General features: G+C 40.1%; 1 protein-coding gene across 7 annotated transcripts in view; it reads left to right on the top strand.

Annotated features, from left to right (window-relative positions):
* LOC101853207 (protein phosphatase 1 regulatory subunit 12A) overlaps positions 1 to 20,994 on the top strand; it is a 102,168-nt gene that overhangs the window by 34,549 nt on the left and 46,625 nt on the right. For 4 of the 7 annotated variants that reach the window (XM_035970343.1, XM_035970349.1, XM_035970359.1 and 1 more), the window contains exons 2-12: positions 2,682 to 2,812; positions 3,966 to 4,084; positions 5,084 to 5,243; positions 5,708 to 5,852; positions 9,048 to 9,122; positions 9,895 to 9,959; positions 10,939 to 11,108; positions 12,242 to 12,285; positions 15,027 to 15,443; positions 17,693 to 17,785; positions 20,118 to 20,348. In XM_035970343.1, the coding sequence (XP_035826236.1) occupies positions 2,682 to 2,812; positions 3,966 to 4,084; positions 5,084 to 5,243; positions 5,708 to 5,852; positions 9,048 to 9,122; positions 9,895 to 9,959; positions 10,939 to 11,108; positions 12,242 to 12,285; positions 15,027 to 15,443; positions 17,693 to 17,785; positions 20,118 to 20,348 (1,650 nt within the window). The remainder of the gene's footprint in view (positions 1 to 2,681; positions 2,813 to 3,965; positions 4,085 to 5,083; positions 5,244 to 5,707; positions 5,853 to 9,047; positions 9,123 to 9,894; positions 9,960 to 10,938; positions 11,109 to 12,241; positions 12,286 to 15,026; positions 15,444 to 17,692; positions 17,786 to 20,117; positions 20,349 to 20,994) is intronic. The other 3 variants (XM_035970346.1, XM_035970348.1, XM_035970350.1) reach the window with 3 other exon arrangements.

The following is a 20,994-nucleotide window of genomic DNA, read 5'->3' as shown; positions in this document are numbered from 1 at the left end:
TTCTGGAATATTCTGCTTCCCCCCCCCCTCACCCCCACCTCTCCTCAGACAGTAAGTGTGAGTAAGACCACATTTCTTAGGGAGAGATTGTAAAATAGAAAGGTTTGCTGTTCTATGAGGGAAATCGGCAGTTGAACGATTAAACAGTTGCTTTAAAAAATGTTTTGGTATCTGATGAAAGAATGAGCCGGGAAAATCATATGAGGGGCACCTGTTCATTGACTTTTCATTTTAACCTAATCAATGCTATGGAAAGGTTGTCCCATATCACTACTGCCTACTGTACAGCTGTTGACTTTTTATCTCTCAATCATCTAGATTGTCTTGGCAAAGTGTACCTACACTACACACTCAGTTTTCTCAAGAAACTTGTTATTGAAAGGCCTTCTGAAAATCACACTTTGATATTATTATTTTTTCATATGCTTTAGCTGGTTGGTTTCCTATAACATTATATATCGCTTCCTTTAAACCTGTGGGTGGTTGATGAGTGTTCTGGTGTGGTTTGCTCTTTCTTTCCTATAAGACAAATCTGATCATCCTTATCTCTCTTCGCTCTTTTTTGTGTGTATGTTACTCTCTGGTAGGTAACACTTCTAATCTTCAGCACGTATATGACAAATTTGTGTTGCAAGTGCCGCAAAACTCTTTATTAAAACTAAAACTAACACTCATGAGACAGCCTTGCTTCTTGATCTTTAGGCGTTACATTAACCTAGTTTTTGGGTCTGCTGTAGACTGTTGGTATTTTTTTCCAACTTCTCTGCCAGGGGGGTACACATTGAAGGATCAGTCTTAAGCAGAGATTAGTTCCACCAGGGCAGCTAAGCTAATCCGCCTGGTATGTTGTTGGCTCATATTTAATTGTCCTTCCCTGTTTTTCTCGCACACACACAAGAACTCGAAGTATCCAACATTCTTAAAATAATGAAAGATTTGTGGGTATAGGGGAGGGGCTACGAAGATTTTTTAAAAAAATTCTGTTCTTCCGTTCAAGAAGAGACAGGCTGTTCTTGTCACATGTCTGTTTTGAGGGGGTGGGGAGTTGATGCTTTTTATTTTCATGCACTAGTTTAAGTTAAGTTACTCTCTGACTGTTGAATATGTGTGGCTTCTTAATTTTGGGGGGGGGGGGGGGGTTCTGAACAAATATTCTTTAAGCTAAATCGAAGTGTTGGAGAACCTGATATGAATCAATAATGAACTTTGTTTAACTCTAACTGAAGACTTTTCTTATCATTTCACTGCCATGGTGTGCTCCTATTAGAAATGGATGTAACGTGGTAGCTCTTGCCATTTTATCACCTTCATGTGTTACCGGCACAGGGTGTCAGCTTGTTATCATAGCTTGAGTTATATATTTCTTCCATTGGAACCGTTGTGTCTTTTGCTTTCCAGATTGTAGGTGGTTGGTGGGTGCTCTAATGTGATTTGTACCTTCTTTCCTATAAAAAATCTCTCCTCCTTTTTTATTGTGTGTTTGTTACTCAGTTGTAACTCCTAATCCTCTGCGCTTACATGACTTAATTATGTTGTAAGTGCCATAACACTCTTACTAAAACTGAAAGGTGATCCTTCTTGTCTTTGTTTGTTACTCTAGTTATACCTCTAATCTTTGGTGGTCAGATGACCTATTTGTTTTGCATGTGCCGTAAAACTCGTACCCATACTAAACTGAGCTTTCGGATTGTTATCTTTGTCCCTTCAGCAGTGATTGATACTGAGCTTGTCTTTGTTTAATCTTTCCTTGTTGAAGTTTCAATGCTGAATAGTTATTCGCACTCAAATTGATATCTGCCTGGTCGGTGCCCTGTAGTTTATGTTGTCAGTGAATGATACAGCTGATATAGAAGCGTTGTTTTCAGTCACTGATATATATGGTCGTTATCCCATCTTGACTTTGTCCTGCAAGAGGAAAACTTCGAATTTACTTTCCTCTTTGGCGGGCGGTTGGTGGCTGCTCCCTTTCGATCTGCTGTTTTTACATTTGTTTAGGGCCATTATTTCCTCCACTGTTACTGGTGAAATGAATTGGTTTTTGAAGATGGTGACACGAGCACAAGTTTGGCCCATACTTTTTCAATACTATGTCTTTTGTCTTGGACTTTTTAAAATTTGTTTGTTTTTTGTGTGTGTTCCTGGGCATAGTCCCATAGTCCCCTGCACTTTCACACAATGACTATGTTGTTGATACATTCATGATACTTGTGGGTGGTTGGCGGGTGCTCTGTTGTGGTTTGCTTCTTCTTTCCTATCAAACATCTGTTGTCCTTATCTCCCCTTCTTCTTTTTTTATGTTTGTTACTCTCTTGTAACCCCTCTAATCTTCTGGCGCTCATAGTATGACCTTATGCAGTTGCGAGCGCCGTAAACCTCTACTAAAACAAAAAACAATTTATGATACCCCTTAAGTCCAGTTCTCCTGTGTGCCGATTTTTTGCCTAAAGGTCAGGTTGAGCATACATTTGTAGCTGAAGCCGAACTCTGTGGGGCCAAATTTTGGAATGACTCATTCAAGCAAGATGGAGCGAATTGATAAGCAATGAAAAAGTGTATCTTTGTTATGCCAGTGTATGTTCCTGTCTTTTAGCTGTTGTCCTTTCCTCAGAACTTCAACAAATGCCAGCATTACTTTTTAACTCCCATCATTCAAAATTGTGTTTTATTTGTGTTGTTTTCAGGCCTGTATAGATGACAATCTTGAAATGGTGGAGTTCCTGGTGGAGATGGAAGCTGATGTGGACGTCTGTGATAACGAGGGCTGGACCCCTCTCCATGCCACTGCCTCCTGTGCATTCACAGAAATTGCCAGGTAAGTTGATCTTGTGCTCACCCCCTTTAGGTTACCCTTTACCATTTATGTTCCAGAAGTCTCATTTCACCAAAGTGATGCTCTTATGAGTTTCTTTTATTTATTTATTTATTTTTTGGTCTTCTTTAATCATAATTGGCTATAAAACTAGAGATGAAAGGTTGCCTTTGATTTTTGCAAACTGCTTCGACACATGTTTGAAAATTACATTACAATCTTGCCTCAAGCATTATTTTGTGTCTTACTTGGAAGTGAAAACAAAAACAAATGCCCCCCCGGGGGGCGGTGCCACTGACTGAAGTGTCTTTAGGCCATTCCCAAAGGGGGGACATTTCTCGTTCTAGTGCACAATAGAATTGTAAATGGGCTGATCTAACAATGTCATGCTCATAACTGTGCCTGAACTACAACAGGGAACTGCTGCTTTTTCTTTCCTAATCCTTACTATCGTCACTTTCCTGTACTTCTTTTGTATGTTTGTCACACTCTTGTGACCCGCTATTTCCAGGGTGCCTTGATAGTCCTAGCAGACTTTGTGCTGCTGAAGCTAGAGAGGTGAGCAGAATAAGTCTGATTCCCTGTAAGGACTTCTCTGTTGACATCCACCCCTTGGCGCTCATATGACCTTATGCAGTTGCGAGCGCCGTAAAAACCTCTACTAAAACTTTAAAAAACCTAAAAACAAATGTCTTTCAAAATGAAGGCTATATATATATAATATATATATATTTCTCTCTCTCTCTCTCTCTCTCTCTCTCTCTCTCTCTCTCTCTCTCTCTCTCTCTCACTCCCTCCATTCCTCCCTCTCTCTCTCTCTCTCTCTCTCTCTCTCTCTCTCTCTCTCTCTCACTCCCTCCATTCCTCCCTCTCTCCCTCCGTCCCTCCCCCCCCCTCTCTCTCCCCTCTCCCTCCCTCCCCTATCTCTCCCCCCCTCTCTCTGCTTAAGTATAATCCCCCCCCCCCCAAAAAAAAATGGCTGATGGTGTCTCCTATCTGTGACAGATATGTCAGGACAGACGTTGGTGCATACCATGTTCCTTTCAATAAATTCTAAACATAGGTGGATATTATTATCATTGTCATCATGATTGTCATCATCATTACAGCGTGACAACTTTGATTTTGAGTTGCACTTCTAATTGTCTTTCTCCAGATATTTAATCAACCATGGGGCAAATGTGGCTGCAGTCAACAATGATGGTGACCTACCTGTTGATATTGCAGAGAATGATGAAATGGAAAATCTATTAGCAGAAGAAATGAAAAAACAAGGTTGGAATTTTAAGTTTATTTATTGTTTGGAGCACACACTCTGTCTTTTTCTACTTGTTCTATTTCTTTTCTCTGTTACTTTTGTCATTATTTATTCTTCGTAAAATGGGTCGTGTGGTTTTCTGATATGTGGATGCTCATTTGCTGAAGACACATGTAGTTGCCTGTGCGCATTTAACGCGTAATTAAGTGGAAGTGGGCACATGGGAGGGTGGACTCGGACATAATCTATAAAAACGTTTAGATCAGTATAAATCAGTATCTGTAAAATGCTCCAACACAATCCTACAGAAGAGTGATTTTTGATTGGTTGTTATTAAAATATTAAATGAAGGGCTCTCTGTTGCTGAAACTGACCTTTATTTTTACATTTGTATTTATTTGTCCAGGTTATATATTGTTGTACGCTGTTGATGCACACTTAAGTGCAGAGTGATAATGATCATAAATTGCATTTGTATAATGCATATCCCTGGTACGCTCTGTGCACTCACTGTACCATCTATATTATTACCCCAGCACACTCTTAAAACACTCAGAATCATTCTCGGCTTTCTAGAAAGCATACAGTGTAGGTACTTTGATTTACATACACGCATGTCAATTAATTTTTAAGATGTGATGTCTTTTTCGTTGTAATGCGCATTGAGCATCTTTTCGAAAATGGAAATGCGCAGTACAAATGCTATTTATTGTTATAATTAGTCAATTATGAAATCAAACGCTATAAAAAAAAACCTGACAAGATGTTACGCTGTCTATAGCCAGGTACCTTTTTCTACTAAAGCGACGAACTTCTGGTGGTGGGTGGTTGGCGGATGCTCTGATGTGGTTTGCTCCTTCTTTCCTATAAAAAACAACCGTCCTTCTCTCTCCTCCTCCTTTTTTTTTGTGTTTGTTACTCTCTTGTAACACCTCAATCTTCGGCGCTTATACGACCTTATTGTGTTGCAAGTGCCGTAAAACTCTTTAACTAAAAGTACAACTTGTGGTGTGCAGGTATCGACGCAGACTCAGCGCGGCGCGAGGAGGAGGAGTGCATGCTGGAGGACGCCAACCAGCTGCTGCGGGACCAGACGAAGGAGGACGTGAGGCATCCAAAGACCGGAGCCACCGCTCTGCATGTGGCCGCTGCCAAAGGCTACTTGAAAGTCATGAAGTAATTTACCGTTGTGGTTGATAGTTTGTTTTTTTTTTGGTTGTTTTTTTAATTGTTGTTTGTTTGGAATTTTTGTGTTGTTGATTCAGATTTGGGAGGGTGGGGGGTACATGTAGGATACCAAACTCAAGATTTTTCAAGTGGGTCAGATTTTTACCTATTGAATTATAGATAGGCCCCATCTTCATTAGGCCTTGTAAGCAGTCTTTTTCAGTATTTTAGATTTGTTTTTCATCTTGAATAAATGAAAATAAGAGTTGATATTTGATCATTGATTCATTTTTTAAATGAAATTATAAAGATTTGAATCATGTATGACCCAGGTACACTTCAGTTTTCCTTGAACCAAGTTGCATAAGTTTGTTGTTGATTTGTGGTTGCTTTATTTACATTCATCGCATCTCCCCCCAACCCCCCTTCTTTTAAAAAAAAAAAACGCCTCTTGTTTCTTCTTTCTCCCTCAGTGTTCTCTTGGAAGCTGGTGTAGATGTAAATGCTGAAGATTTGGACGGGTGGACGTCTCTACACGCTGCTGCCCACTGGGGACAGGATGAAGCCTGTAAAATACTAGTAGAGAACATGTGTGATATGAACCATAAGAACAACGCAGTAAGTTTACGTTTATCTTTAACTAAATGTCGTCACTCTCCAGACTTTGAAATTTAATTGAGGGAAATATTCAGTATTCCTAAGAACACGATAGAGCCAAATTTTCATGACTTTGAACTTCAGGATAAATGAATTGTATTTTCAGTTGCTATGTATCATTATAGAATACTTCAGAATCAAGTCATTGGTTTCCTGTTCCATTTTTTTAAAAGGTGAGCGTCCACTGTTCAGTATGGATTCAGTTCTGCATTGATAAAAGCAAATGGGGATCCCCACAGCACACCTGACTCTTTGCGCTATGTACCGTTTTAAAGGAACAGGAGTACTTGTTTCTGATATTAGAGATAATGTCCATAAAGACAACAAAGAACAAGTAAAAAGCGCGAAAGAACAAGTATAAAGGGGAGATAGCTGTAACATGAGAAATATAACAGGTGTAATCAGCCGGCTAGGGACATGTGCTGAGAGGTTTCTAAATGAAAGATTTATTGTCCTTCTCCAGTTGAGTGTTTGTTGACTTTCTTTTTTTTTCCCCCTTTAACATTTTTTAAAACTTACAATTGCCTGAGTTGGCTTGTCTAGTTTGTTTTGTTATTTTGTATGTCTATGTGTGTAAGCGTGTGTTTGAGAAGTAGGGCTGTACCCCGGTAGCAAACACGCTCGTGCTCGCAAGCCCCTAGTTCAAGTCACAAGCCTCAAATCACTAGGTCAAATCATCAAATCAAATCACCAGCATGATACATTTAGTCTTGCCTAAGCTTCAAGTCCCCACACCAACTTGCAATCCGTGAAGCAACTCGTGTCCGACCCCCTCTTCCTTCCCCTCCCTGCTTGCAATCCGCGAAACCACTTACGTCAGAAAGAGAAAGAGGGGGGGAGAGAGAGACCCCGCTAACAGTGTCACTGCGCCACAAACTAGCCTGTTCGATTAATCGAAGGCTTACGAGCAGCGGACGGCCGGCCGGCAAGACTCAAACCCCGATCGCAGATTGGCAAAGCACTTGGTCCCAAGACCTGCTTTGCGTCTCGTATTGCTTTGTGCTAAGGGCTTGCTCTCGTGCCAATAAATTTGCTTTGAGTCCAACTACCGCCCTGGCAGGGCAAGACCGCTCATCAGGACAACATCGCTCGTCAGCAGCGAGCCGCAAGATCTACCGGTAATCCGCCCCGCTCGCTGCGTGAACTCTGAACTCTGGACGTGGAGGAAGCGAGAGGCTGCACTGGTTTTTGGTGCAAGACGAAGCGGGCTGTAATATAGCCTAGTGCAGACCGTTCGCGACCTCAGTGCTTTAACAGTGAAAATATGACATTTTCGCAGGCTCACATTTTGTTATGAGCTGTTTTCACTGCTATTAAAAATGGAGACACGACAAGAAAGCACTGGCTTTTAATTTAATCACTCGCCTGAATGATTAATCAAAAGTTGAAAACGAAATGTGAGGCAGCGTATTGAAATCAGGCTCTTGTTAATTTTTGGGCGTTTAGGGTTATTGGTATCATCTTAAAGCTTGTTCACTTGTCTTTATTTGGAAGAAAAAAATATCCCTTTATCTTGAATACAAGTCGAGATATTTGCGAATGAAGGAGGTGGGGGTCACCTGTTTTCAGAGGGAAAGTGAGTGAGAAAATGTCTTCCAAAGATTAGTTATTTCCTTAGCTTTAGAGTCCGTGGTAACTGAAAATTTACATTTTTTGTGCCTTTAATCAACGTTTTTCAGAAAAATCCACGCAAAAATGAGTTTGTTAATGGGCATGAAAGGTGTTGAGCCATAAAACAAAAATTTGATAAAAATTCACAAACCTGCGGAAAAACGCAAGTTTCTTAACTTTGATTATTTTGACGAGAGCCTGATTCCACCACGCTGCCTCACATATTATTATCACATTGTTAATTACATTGTAGGCCTATAACTTTTAAAAAACATCTTGCTGCACTGTAACTGATATTATGTATGTATTGTGCATGTTCTGTTATACAAATATTATTTATGATGTCGAATTACGCCAAGAAAATCAATAAAGCAAAACGTAATCTCCCCCCCCCCCCCCACCCCACCCCACCCCCCAAAATCAACTAAAAACTAACAAAAAAACCCACCCAAGACAAATAAAACACTCTCACGACAGGCGGCGTAAGGAGAAGGGCGGGCTCTACGGAAAGCGAGGGGTGGCGAACATCTCTTGCTTTCCCAGTCATACCACCCCCTCCCCTCCCCTCCCCAAACAGCGCCATCGCTGGAAGTGTGAGGGGTTATTTAGGGCTTGTCAGGGTGTGGCATGCGGACAGAAGTATCGCGCGCTCAGTAAACAAGAGTTTCTGACGTCATGACACAAATCAGTAAGCCCATCCGCCGTCCATGGGTAGCAACCCCGGTAGCGGGCAAAGCACAAGCCTCTGGCACAAGCCATCCGTTGCTCGCAAGCCTTCGATTAATCGAGCAGACTCCAGCCCTATTGAGAAGCTTTTGTTTGGGTTTTTTAAATTTTGTTGTTGTTGAGAGAATGAAGGGGGAGAGTGAAGGTGAAGAGGGATAGAAAATGTCAACAGTGTTTCCTATTCCTCTTCTTGTACTACTGTCTTTATTATTTCCATCCTCTTTCTCTTAGAAAGGTCTGTGGAAACTTCCACTTCTCCTTTCTCTTTATCATTGTGAAAGTTCAGAAGGACAAAAAGAAACCGAGACCTGTCCAATGTAATGTCTTTATTTATCATTTTGGAGCATTAATGTAAGGCATGGTGTAGCTCATTAGAGAAAAGATGGTGGACTGTCTTTTAGTTTACTCTAATAACGATTTGATATAAGTGAAAGGTTGGTCTGGACGTTATTAAGTGGGAAATAACAGTCTCGTGGGAACTGGTGATACTTGCGTTGTGAAGTGGATTTTTATCATTTCTAGCATCAATTTTTGACCCCTCCAGTGAAGCAAATTCCTGTGATGTGTATGTACTGATTTTAAATTGTTTTGAAAGAAATGTGACCTAGTGTTCCTAGGGTCTGAGCTTTTCTGAGTGAATGTTCAAAATATGTGTTGTTTTGCAAAAATTTTATTTTATTGTACATGTTTGAAGAGTGGAACTCCCTTCTGTGTTCTTGTTCCTGGTTAGTATGCGGTTATGATTTCAAAAGTTTGTCTCCATGCATTTGATTAATGATGCTGAACGCCACCTTCAGAGTTCATGTGATTTCTTTGCAGGGTCTTACTGCTTTCGACTTAGCAGAAAAAGACATGCTTAAACTTCTAGAGGAAATGAAAGAGAAACAAGCCACAGTAAGTATTGTTTTGATAGCACATTTCCTGATTTTGAGAAAAATGAAAACAGTTTTTTCGCTTAACCCTATCCGTACGCCCTTGGGTCATTTTGTAGCCCCGCGGTTGTATTCTTTACATTTTAGAATACTTCTAGTGTGAAGATCTCTTTGAACTTTCAGTATTTCTCAAAAAACCATTTTGACAGACTGCTGTGCAAAGCGTACGGATCGGTTTAACGAGTAAATCTCCTCTTTGGAAAGTGTTGGCTCAGAATTCCCCCACGTCGTATGGATACAATAATAAAACAAGGCATACGGATAGGGTTAACCTGCCTGGAGTTATGAATGATTCTATATGTGGTTGTGCTGAAATATAGATATGGTATTTCATTACTCTATAGACAATGAGACTGAGCAGATCAGTCACTTGCTTTATAGTTTTACCACTTGGAACAACTATTGTTTCAAATGTTGATACGCGTCACCCTGCCTTTGACACATTGTGTCGAGACGTAGTGTGAGAAGTCAATGGGGACCCCCCCCCCCCCAAACCCCCCCCCCCCCCCCAAAAACAACAACAAAAATGCTATGCCTTGGGACGGCAGTATTGATACAGAACTACGAATAGTCTTTTAACAAAAGCTTAAGTTTCTTTAGTTTTAATCTTGTGTTAGTTATACTTTTTAGAAAATGTTCCACATTTTGTACTTTCTTTCATTTACCTTTGATTGGTCTCCAGTCACATTTTCACACTATTTGTAACTGAATGTTTGTTGTCTTTTTCTTTTCAGCTCAGAACGAAACATGAAATTGACACGGATATTATAATGCACTCAGGGCCAGGACAGAGGCGAAGGTGAATATTTTAAATCTAGTCTACTTTATAAACTCTAGAGATTAGAGAACATTCTGGATCTTGTACGGGCTCACATCTTGTTTTTTAAGTTTTTACTGGCCGATTTTATGCGGATTTTCTCTTTTTCAAAGACGAGATTAGTCCTGCCCATGTTGCTATATTTATGGGGTGGATGGTTGCTTTTGCTGTTTTGGGGGGGGTTCTAAAAATTAATTTGGTAATAGCTTTTCTATTATTGAATTCATTTTGTACTGTTTTTCCCTTAGCAATTATACGTTATTATTATTTTTTGTTACATCCAGAGTTCATAGGGGGGCTCTCGTAGCCGTAGAGGTTAAGGTGTTGGCCTCTCACTCAAAGGTCCCGGGTTCGAATCCGGGTAGCGACCAAAAAATTTTCTTCTCTAAAATTGTCTCCTTTCACCTCCTTTCCTGCTCTCTAGCAATGTTCTGTTGTCTGCTTTCATTTCCACTTTCTGCCCCCACCCCCTCACCTCCTTTGCCCCGTCCTCTGGGCTCCTGACTCTCTCTGCAGCCTTTCTACTGCTACTCCTTGGCCCCTCCTTACTGCTGTCTTTCTGCCACACCCCTGATCTTCTTGTGGGAAAGATCTACACCTAGCCTTCTCGGACAAGGGCGAAAAATCTCGGAGGGCCCGCGTGCAAGTTGCGCACGCTAAAGATCCCTTGGTCTAAAATCGATAAGAGTAGGCTTCGGCCGCCACCCGGGCAAAATTCAAAATTTCCTACCAACTGAAAATATTAGGTGTGTCCCGCGCGCTCATATGACCTATGCAGTTGCGAGCGCCGTAAAACACTTTACAAAAACAAAAAAACAAAAAACAGAGTTCATAGCTTTCTTGAAGTTCGTACTGACTGTGCTATACTTAATCATAAGAAATTAGATTTCCAATAGGTTTTAACAGTTCTTAACTTAAGTTAGTGCAAACCATTGTGTTATAACATTTTCCTTTGCCCTAGGAGCTCTGTGACGCGTATGTCCGGGGATCAGAAGCAGAACGTTATACACCGTAACACAGAGGAAGAACGGGCAGCCCTGGTCGCCCATCACCCCAGCAAGAACACAGAGGAGAAGCTTCACAACAACCTTGCTGGCACGGCTGAGACGATATCAGAAGAAAACGAGACAGGTGAGTGTAGGAACTTTTAATTTTTTTTTATTTAGGTCTTTTCTCCTTTTCTTTTCTCTCTCTCTCTCTCTCTTTTAAAAAAAAATGTCATAATAATTTGATTAGGGTAAGCTTTAAAAGAAGTTTTTCCACATGCTAAGAAATGAGAGAAACTTTTCAGATCATTAAAGAAAGACCTTTTTTTGCTTCCAATACACCCTGAATATAAGATAAATTGGAACAGGTTTCTGCTTATGATGGAAATTACAGACCTACTAGCAAACGCATCAGCCCCCTATGGATGAAAACTAGATATCATTTGAAGAGGATTGTCCTCTTTCACTGACCAGCTGTATTAAAAAGTCTAGAAAGAAATGTTTACTGTAAATGTTAAAACTTTTGTTTTTAAAAAAAAACCAGCTTTAGTTTTTCCCAACTGTAAATGTATTGTAGCAACTTACTGTTTTTGTTTTAAGTTGGGGGTTTTTTTGTTTGTTTTTTTTTTTATATTGGTGGTGTTGGGGGAAAACAGGCCAAGTCCATGCCAGCTAATTTTTCTGAAGGAGCGTATATAAAATATCATTAAAATATTTCATCACAAAGTTTTGTCCATGTGTTTTAGGGATGCAAAGTGTTTACTTCAATTAGTAGTACACCTTTTGGAAGGTCTAATAAAAGAAATCAAAGTGTTAAAAAAAAAAAGAAACGGAGAAATTTTGGACTTGGCTTTATTGTGCTAGACACGATTTATATATTTTATATACTTTGGTTAATTTTGTTTTCCTTTTATGAAATTATTGTCGGCTTCCACACGCTGGCCAGATGTTTTTAATGAGTACATATTTTTTGTTGTGGTAAGCCAGTGCTTCAGCCACGATTAGCAACCAAGAGAGCAGCCCTCAAGCTGCGTACATCAAAGGGTGGAAAGGAAAATTTTTAATGCTCAAAATGTGGCACAATGCTTGTCTGCTGGAATTGGTCTGAATGACCATAACAGAAGCCACAAGTCATCTTAATCCTTCTTTCTTCTATTTTGTTAAAGAAGTATTCGCCTCTGTGGATACATTGGTCATTGTCAGAAACTCATGAACGAACTTATTACATGTTAGTGCTTCCAATAGAGAATGTTTTTGTTCATCCTTTTCTGTCTACAGAACGTAAAAACGAGAAGAACAAACTAGTGTCTCAACAGCCACAGGTAGGACTCTCGTGTGTATCGTGGTGTTCATTTGCTATGGCACTGAGTTGGAATTGCTTTACTTTGGTCACTTAGAAACATGGTTATCATTAAAGTTACGCTGCTTTTCACAGCCAGTACTTCTCTTGTTTCCTGAACTCACGCAGTCCCGTGGTCAAAACATCTGAGGAATTTGTACTGTTTAGTCTCAGAAATCGAGATATCTTGATTCATGAAATGGTTAGCTTCCTGGTCCATTGCTTTTGCCAATATTTGTTGTTGTCCAGTTTATAAAGGTAATGCTAAATGGTTGCAGCAAAGTGTACCCAGTTGCAATGCAGCCCGGGACTGAGTGAGTTGAGTTGAAATTTCTTTAAAGAAATTTTTGCTTTGAAGTCTTTTAAATGATGAAACATTTAGTTTCTGTTGATCAGTTTTTTTTCAGATTATGATGCTTTATTAGTTTATTTGATATCTTTGCTTTGTGAATTCCACGCAGTATCACATGTGTAGAATTGATGTAGTTGCTGTAGGCCTTTTGGAAAGTGGTTGCTTTCACTGCCGCAGGGTTAAGGGCAGCTCTTAGCTAGTGCTATAGTAGATGCGGCTTGACTTTCTTGTGGGATATGTCATGAATTATTTTTTTTGGTACCAGCCAATTTTGTGCTGTCAGTGTCAACAGTGCTCAGAGTACCGAATGAGATATTTAAAGCCAAGTGAAGGGTCACGAACGTCTTTTGTTCATTTTATGAAATATGTGCTGAGAAAATGAGTTGCTCCTCGGATTTTAGCACTATGGAAATTGATACATCAACCATAGGTGGAGTTTGTATAATTTGTGAGTATAGATAAATAAAGACATGGTAGACTTTACCAAAATGGCATAAATTGAAAATCTATCAATCTGACCCCAGTGTCGATTTTCAGCCGATATCTCCATTCCTGAATGGCGAGAAGTAGCTCATTTTGTCAACATGCCTCACATGTAATCTCTATTGAGACACTAACAAATACATTGAAATCTCCCTAATGGCCACCTGTCCAAGACAATCACCAGTACAAATGACCACTTCCCACTTCCCCCCCTGTAGACTTCATTGTTTCTGTATATGAGACATCATGGTGAAATCAGGCATTCGTCAAAGTAATGAAATCGAAGAAACTGGCATTTTACTGTACGTATGGCAATTTATATTGAATTCTTGTTTTTTGATTTAACGCCATTAAGGTCCATTTAAAAACACATTTCTGGGTTAATTTTATTGCAAAATGTAGATTTAAAACTCATAAATGTGTATTTGCAGTTTCTGAGGACTCTGAAGCTTTGGAAGTCGCCACATTTTGGCCGCCATTTTCTCGCTAATTTTACCTCTGAAACCAGACGACCCCCACCTCCTTCAATTGCAAATATCTGGACTGCTATTCATTATATTTGAGTATTTTATTCATCGAAAGCAAGGCAAATGAACAAGCTTTAAATTGATATCAATAACTCCACGTCCAAAAATTGACTAGTGCCTAATTCCACCGTTTTTGGCACATATTATAGTAACACTTTAAGATGACCACTTTTGTCCTTGACAATAGGTGGTAGTCTTGGACACGTTGGACTGATCAATGTCGTATTGAGTGTTATACACACACACACGCATACACACATTCGACTCATTTCTACTGTGAGCACTGTTGTTTGCTGAACTCCACCATGTATTCATTAACTCATTAACGACAGGAGAAACAATTACGGTTTTATAATTGTTACTATCTTTGTGGGTTGTTTTCTTTTTCTTGTCTTGGTTCTTTTGGTGATCTATGTTGATCAGCATAAATACAGTAACCCATGTGCTGGTTTCAGTTTGATTGCTTTATACATTTCCTTTTATGTCATAGATGATTAAAAAATTTTGGGGAGAAGACATTTTCAGTGGTATTATGAACTGTTTATGGTGTTCTAGTAGTTGAATGAACTGGAAGATCGGGAGATGGGTATGAAAAAAATTGTTTTCGAATAAAACCTATCAAAAGGGATTTTCAGTGAAGGGAATGGTCAGTATGACTAAAATCAAGTCTTAACTTTTTATTACATGGTAAAGCTGTCGGTGGCTTTGCGAATATTTTGGGGTGATAAGAGGTACTTCTTTCAACAGTGTTTTAAATAAATGGATTTGTGAGGTTATGGTGTAGAAGACATGAGTTATGTTCCTTGTGTGAAAACCATGGTACAAAATAAAAAATTAACTGTGAGTTTCAGTTGCACCACCGCATTGTCCCCCACCCTAGTGTTTAAAATCGAGTGCTGTGCTGTGTTTCAAAACAGTTGGTTTTGAGCATTTTCAGGTTTAGAGGGACTGTTGTGGGTGTGTGTGGTTTTTTTCCCCCCTTTTCTCCAACATGCCATGTCCCTTTTCAGTTCACAAAGGGTATGTGTGCCCAGAAGTGTATTTTCCCCATAGTTGATGATTGTCTGGGTTTTGATGGAGTGGTAGGGTTAGCACAGAGTAGTCCTCAGTTTTTCCTTGACAGCTGGAATCTGTGCAGATAGGTTCAGGGGGAGAGTGGGTCTAATTTATGTCCCCTGCCAGGAATGTTAAGGATAGGAGCTGGAGAGAAAACAAAAGTGAATTCATTTGCACGCTAGAAACCTCTAGGAAAGGGTATTGGGGAGAGCAAAACTTTTTTTTTTCCCCTTGCCTGCGGAAAGTTTGTGCGTCCATTGTGTGCTGGGCCCTGTTCTGTGACCTCCGTCCCGCCCTCTCTCTCAGCCACCCTCGCCGGCCGCCACAATCACCACCTCCATCACCTCCACCACCTCATCCTCGTGGTCCCGCCCGTCCAGCATCGCCTCGTCGGCGCCCACCGCAGAGCTACGACGACCAGATATGCCAAAAATAGACGAGCTCTCAGAGCTCGAGCGTCCGTCATCAGTGCCCGTCTCGTTGCCGGCGGCGACAGTCACCACCACCACCCCAGCAGCAGAGCCCCCTGCGCCCAGTAGCACCACCGCATTGTCCCCACCCTCCTCTTCCACCTCCACCTCCTCCTCCTCCACCACCTCCTCTTCCTCCTCGTCCCAGCCCTCCTCCAGCAGTATTGACACATCTGTTCTATCGCCCAAGCCTAGTGTGTCTATTTCGAGCTCTGACAAAGCTGCAGATCTAAATAATGACTCATCCGTACAAGTAAGTCCCTCCTGGCTGCCAGCAGTTGGGTTCTCTAGACTACGTTATGATGTCTTGTACTTCAGTGGTTGCTGTTATCACTGTGCTTCCCTGTATGTCAGATGGTTGTTTGTTTTAAATTACGGAATGCTGATATGATTTTATCTCTTTTTTTTTTCTTCCCTAAACTGGTTTATCATGTTCTTGTTCACTGACAATGTGTTTACACCCGCAGCACGTTTTCCTTCAAATGGAGATAACATGTCTTTTCTTTCCCCCCTTTCTAATAATGATTGTGGTAGGGTGTTAATCAGTGTTATGATAATTTAATTTATGCATTTTCTTGGTGGGTGAAGTGGGGCACACTAATTCTAATTCTCTTTTCACCTTGCATTACTTAGGTAGTGAGCTGTGGGAGTTGCTATTTATTTCACATAACGCTCTCCTTTACACATTCAACTGCATGATGTATTTGTTTTTCTTAGACTAATGCTTTAACGCTCATATTATCATCCTTGTAGATAGTTATAACTAGCCTCACAGAATCTTTTTAGTGGCAGGATATTATTATTCGAGACATTATTTCATATCCTATCCTTGTTCGGTTATGTGTTACGTGTTGCATGCTCTCTTTTGGTGTTTATGTTGTCAGTTGTAGTTCGGGAGTAGGGCTCTTGTGTGTGTGTCATGTGTTCAAAACAATGAAGAAAGCTGTCTTATACTTGTTCTAGATGGGTAGTAAAGATCTCGAAGAGGCTAAACTGATGAAAAAAGCCTGTCTATCCCCTGAAATCCAAAGCTCTAGGACCAGCCTGTTGGGGGGGGGGGGGGGGGGTGTTAGTACTCTTTCATCTAGTAGAAATTTTTTTTTTCGAAAGCAGTAATATTTTAAACATTACATTAATTGTGTTGACTTTAACTGGACTGCTGCAAAGTAAGAGTCTCTAATGTCCTCATATTTTTCTTGCAGACTATAAGGTTCATTCATCTTCTTCCTTTTTTTTTTTTTAAGTGTCTGAAGGACGTGAGCTATATTGAGTTGAGACACATTTTGATGAAATGTCCTTGCTGTTGCGTTCCATTTTCAGTTGCGCCTCAGACGGTCACGTCTGTTAGAAAGGGCCCACCGATCCTTCCACTTCTCGCGCCCAATAGTATGGTGTTGCGCTTTCCTATGTATCCTCAGCCTTTTTAGCCCCACGCTTGCAGCACTTACCGGCTGCCTTCTGGCCTCCTACTTTCTCTGTGACGCTCTCTTATAGCCGCGCTTATGAACTAGGAGGGTTAAAGCAATTGGATTTGAAAAATTTGTTTGTTATATACCATGGGTGGAATGACATTGATTGTTTTGTTTAATTTGTGTGCAATATTTAAATATTTACTTTTTAAGAAGGTGGAGTGGTAGATGGTAAATGCTTTGATGGAAAGCCTGAAAGAGATATTTTCAAGGTTTTTGTGTGTGTCCTAGTCATGAATAGAAAGAACAAGCTTCTTTAAACCCTAATAATGTTCTGTATTTAGGTTCCCAAAGTTTCAGTGTGAGGATGTCTCATTTCGAAAGCAATTAATGTTTTTTTTTTTTATTCCTGTCAGGTCACAAACATATCTATCACCAGCTTTTGCAGGCATGTCTGCTTTTGGGAATGACACATGCTTTGAAAAAATAGACCCTTAATTCTCTGTTGGGTTTTTTAAAGGGGATATATGGTTAATGGAAGGGTTATTTCAAAAGAGAATTGTTTAACTCTGGTTAAATACGTATTTATACATGATATTGTTTGTCTTTGAACTTTGTACAAGCTGCCTGATTGATCTACTGCATGATTGAGACATCTTGTGAAAAAAACATTGCACAGCTTAGCATATTAGGAAAGGATGTAGATGAATTATCTTTGGCTTTCCAAGTTGTCTTTTGTTCTATTGTGTCTCGCTGTGAAAGGGATGAAAATTGTTCTAGTTCGGTGGATCGTTATTTTTATTTTCCCTACATGGGCAAGATTGTTCTGTGTGTGTGTTTGTGTGTACTGCTTTTATGTCTATTCGCACACTGGTTTGGTTTTTCGTTACTTTTATATGCTTATTTTATCCTCTCTCTCTATCTATATCAATCAGTTTTAGAAATTATCATTCAAGTTTATGATTTTGCAAATGGGTCAGTTAGCACTGCCGTTGCCGTCGCTACCACCGCTTGCTTTTTTTCTAGCCCTCCGTTCTTTTGTTTTCCTCCCTCGCTCCCACCCACCCACCCTCCCTCCCTCCATTTACCTAAGGCCTCTGTTGGCCAGTCCAGCAGCCCTGTCAGCTCCGCTAGAGACCTGGTGTCTCGCTCTATTAGCGTCCCTGCACGTCTGCCTACCCAGAAGGTGAGTGTGGTTTTTGCCCCTAGTTACCCGACGACATTCCTCCCTCCCTCCCTTCAGATCAACTGCATCGTCTCTCACAGCACATGATACGACGTACTCCCTTGTTTCTAGTCTGTACCACCAAAACGCCCACGGCTCTAAATTAGGTGTATATTGTACCGTAGTAAAAAAACACATGTAGTGTGAAACGAAACAAAAATGATTATTAATAGCATGAGTCTTCATATTATCTCATAATCTCTTCCCCCCACCTCCCACACACACACACACACAAAGTTGATGTTTACCTAGATAATGGTTTAGTTAGAATTGTGAATGCTGACATAATACTGGGATAACAGTGTCAGACAAGCGTGTTGTTGATGAAAAGAGTTTATCATTTCTGAAAGAAGCGGTAGGCCTATCTGCCATCCGACTGTGTTAGGTCATTTTAATTCAGCTTAGCCTTCTCCACATGTTATACAACCTTTGAGATTCCCCTTATACACCCTTGTCCCTCTCTTCTGGGGTGGGGTATAATTTTCTCATTCTTCCCATCCCCTGCCTCTGCAGTTTCCCTGTATCTGCCCTCCCTGGCTTGTTTTTGCTTCATTTGTTGATCGACCCAAGGTTCAGGTTTTTTTTTTAAAGACATTCAAATATGTCACAAGGACAGACCCATTTGTTTTTCTGTGTGCAACGGTTTTGGTGAAGGAAGAATTTCTTCCAGCGATTTAAGTTTCTCAATTAAGGATTTCACATTGCCCAATTTTTATAAATCAATTTCATCAATCTGTCTGTGTCCGGTTAGCATAGTCTTAGATTAATTTTGCCATTTTTCCAGACATAGGGAAAAAGTTGTTTTTATCTAAGTATGCCCCTCTTTTTGCCCTCTCTTTTTTGTTTGTTATTTTGCTATGACTCATTATTATTCTTTGCTCCATATTTACCTGCTCATTTTGTTTGATGTGTTTGCCTTCGTTGTACCATTTTTGTTGCTAGCTTTGGCCACCTCTGACTTCTCCGTGTACTTTGAGAAAATGTACATGATGCCGAAGGTCTTTAAAGTTGCTAACTTTTTATATGTAATTTGTCTTCCTCAGTCTAGAACATTTTCTTTTAAAACTTAAAAATTGTAATGGTAGACGTGATTGAAAAGAGGGGGTGGTAGGAGTTTGTTAAAATGCCTCTGTGACTTGGAACAGGACGTTTTATCTGATATACTCTTAATATTTGGCATTCTTTATTGTCTTTTACATTCTGAAAGTGGCCAAAGCTTATAGAAAGCACTGCCCTTAGCTTCCTTATCACCTTTTAAGTTTGTGCAATTTCTTATATTCATTTAGTCTACAAGAAGCATATGTTTTGCCTTCTGAACAGTTTTGTAACAATATTTATCAGTTATGCGAAGTAGAGATCATTATTCCTTATTTTCACATTTGCTTTTAGTAAAAATTGCCCTCTCCTTCAAGTCGTGTACAAAACATTGCTATTTAATGTTTAGCTGCTCTGCCTGGCTTGTTTACATCTCCCATATTTTCTGCCAATTTTAGAAACAGAAGCAAAGCAATGCTTTTTTCAGAACTTTGTCTAAGATTCACACTGTGCAGACACAACAGAAGAATGCAATTTTTTTTCGCATATGTCCCTTTATTTTCTGATCAAAGAGCTTTGAGCACAAAGGCATTATAATTACTTACACTAGTTCTGCTAATGCTAAGTTTCCACGGACCTATGACTTCATTCACTTCCATGGTTTTAGTTTGAAAATCTCAAATCATTTGCAGTTTTTATTCCTTACTGTCTGCCTTTCTATAAATTTGGTTGCCCAATGGAAGGGGACAAGTGACCCTGGGAAAATATTACGGCAGAGCCATTTAAGAAAGGATGGACGATAACTTTCATGGTTCTATGGCAGAATGCTAAACTCCTTGGTTATGGTCCTAGTAATTGCTTTTTATTTAGTCTTTTTTATTGTGTTTCTACGTTTTATTGATGTTTATAAAAAACATATTTGATTTATTCTTTTTCTTGAGTTGTGTGCGGTTGTTTAGTTCCTCTCATAATTTAAGGTTTTAGTCATTTTTTAACAAGATGGGATCTGAGTTTGGCATTTCTCTTCCATTTCATTTTTTTTAAAATATTTTGTTTTAAACTTTAAAAAAAATGCTTAACACACAATAGGCAAGGATTGTGAATAGAGCATGTGTTTTCAGTAGCATCATGCATCTTGCCTGCATTGAACAGCGTTTCTTTTATTTTGGTTTATTTTGAGTTTGGTTTTTTTCCTTCCATTTTTCCCCCCCTTTCCCTTGACCTAACAATTAAACCTGGGCACCGTCCACTGCTTCAGGGTGCATCTTCCTCGCTTTCGTCAACCTCCTCAACAACAACATCAACAACAACTCCCTCCAGCCCGTCTGCGACCAGTGCCAACGAGCTCTCGGTGCCCTCGTGGCGCCAGGGCTTGCGGAAGACAGGCAGCTCCTCTATGGTCCATGACTGGATGGCAGAAAGTGACAGTAACTCCCTGCCGCGGTCGGCCTCCAGCCCCCGGCTGGTGCACGACTCTAGATTAGATGCTGTGAGTGTGAGGGCTTTCCACTTTGTCAAAATTTTGTCGTGTAGAGTGAGCAGCACAGTGGAATATATCAGTGAAGAAAACTCTTTGTAATAAATTATAACTGTCTTGCAGGGAGATCAGCAGACTAGAACATTTAGAGGAAGGCACAGTAGAATATACAAGTGAAGAAAACTCATTGTAATGAATTAGAAGTGCTTTGTAGGGTGATCAGCAGACTAGACCGTGTAAGTGAAGATGGCTTGCTCTAGTCAGTTATAGGTGTCTTGTGGAGTGATCAGAAGAATTATTATTCAGTGCCAAATCTGCAACAGACATCAGTGATATTGGTTCACAATTCATTTCGGTGCTCAATTGGTCGCAAAAAAAAAAACCCCAACCAATCCAATATCATCCTGGTCTTTCGCGTCACCCACTTGTTCAAACTTTTCAAGTAAGATTGACAGAATAGAATAGTTAAATAAAGAAGGCACAAATGCGCCTCACGGGCTGCAGTGCTGTACCTTCCCTGGGTAAGACAGTATTTGAATGATAGCTGTTTGAATCTCTTTCGTCAAATAAGTGGTAAGGATTCCTCATAGAGTAGCTGAATTTGGCCGTCGAATGCAAAATGCAATTTCTTTTTGACAAGGAATTTCTCTCAGTCATA

This window comes from Aplysia californica, unplaced genomic scaffold (genome assembly GCF_000002075.1).
Source record: "Aplysia californica isolate F4 #8 unplaced genomic scaffold, AplCal3.0 scaffold00011, whole genome shotgun sequence".
Lineage (NCBI taxonomy): Eukaryota > Metazoa > Mollusca > Gastropoda > Aplysiida > Aplysiidae > Aplysia > Aplysia californica.
Note: the sequence above shows the minus strand (reverse complement) of the source record. Positions and strands in the feature narration are given on the sequence as shown.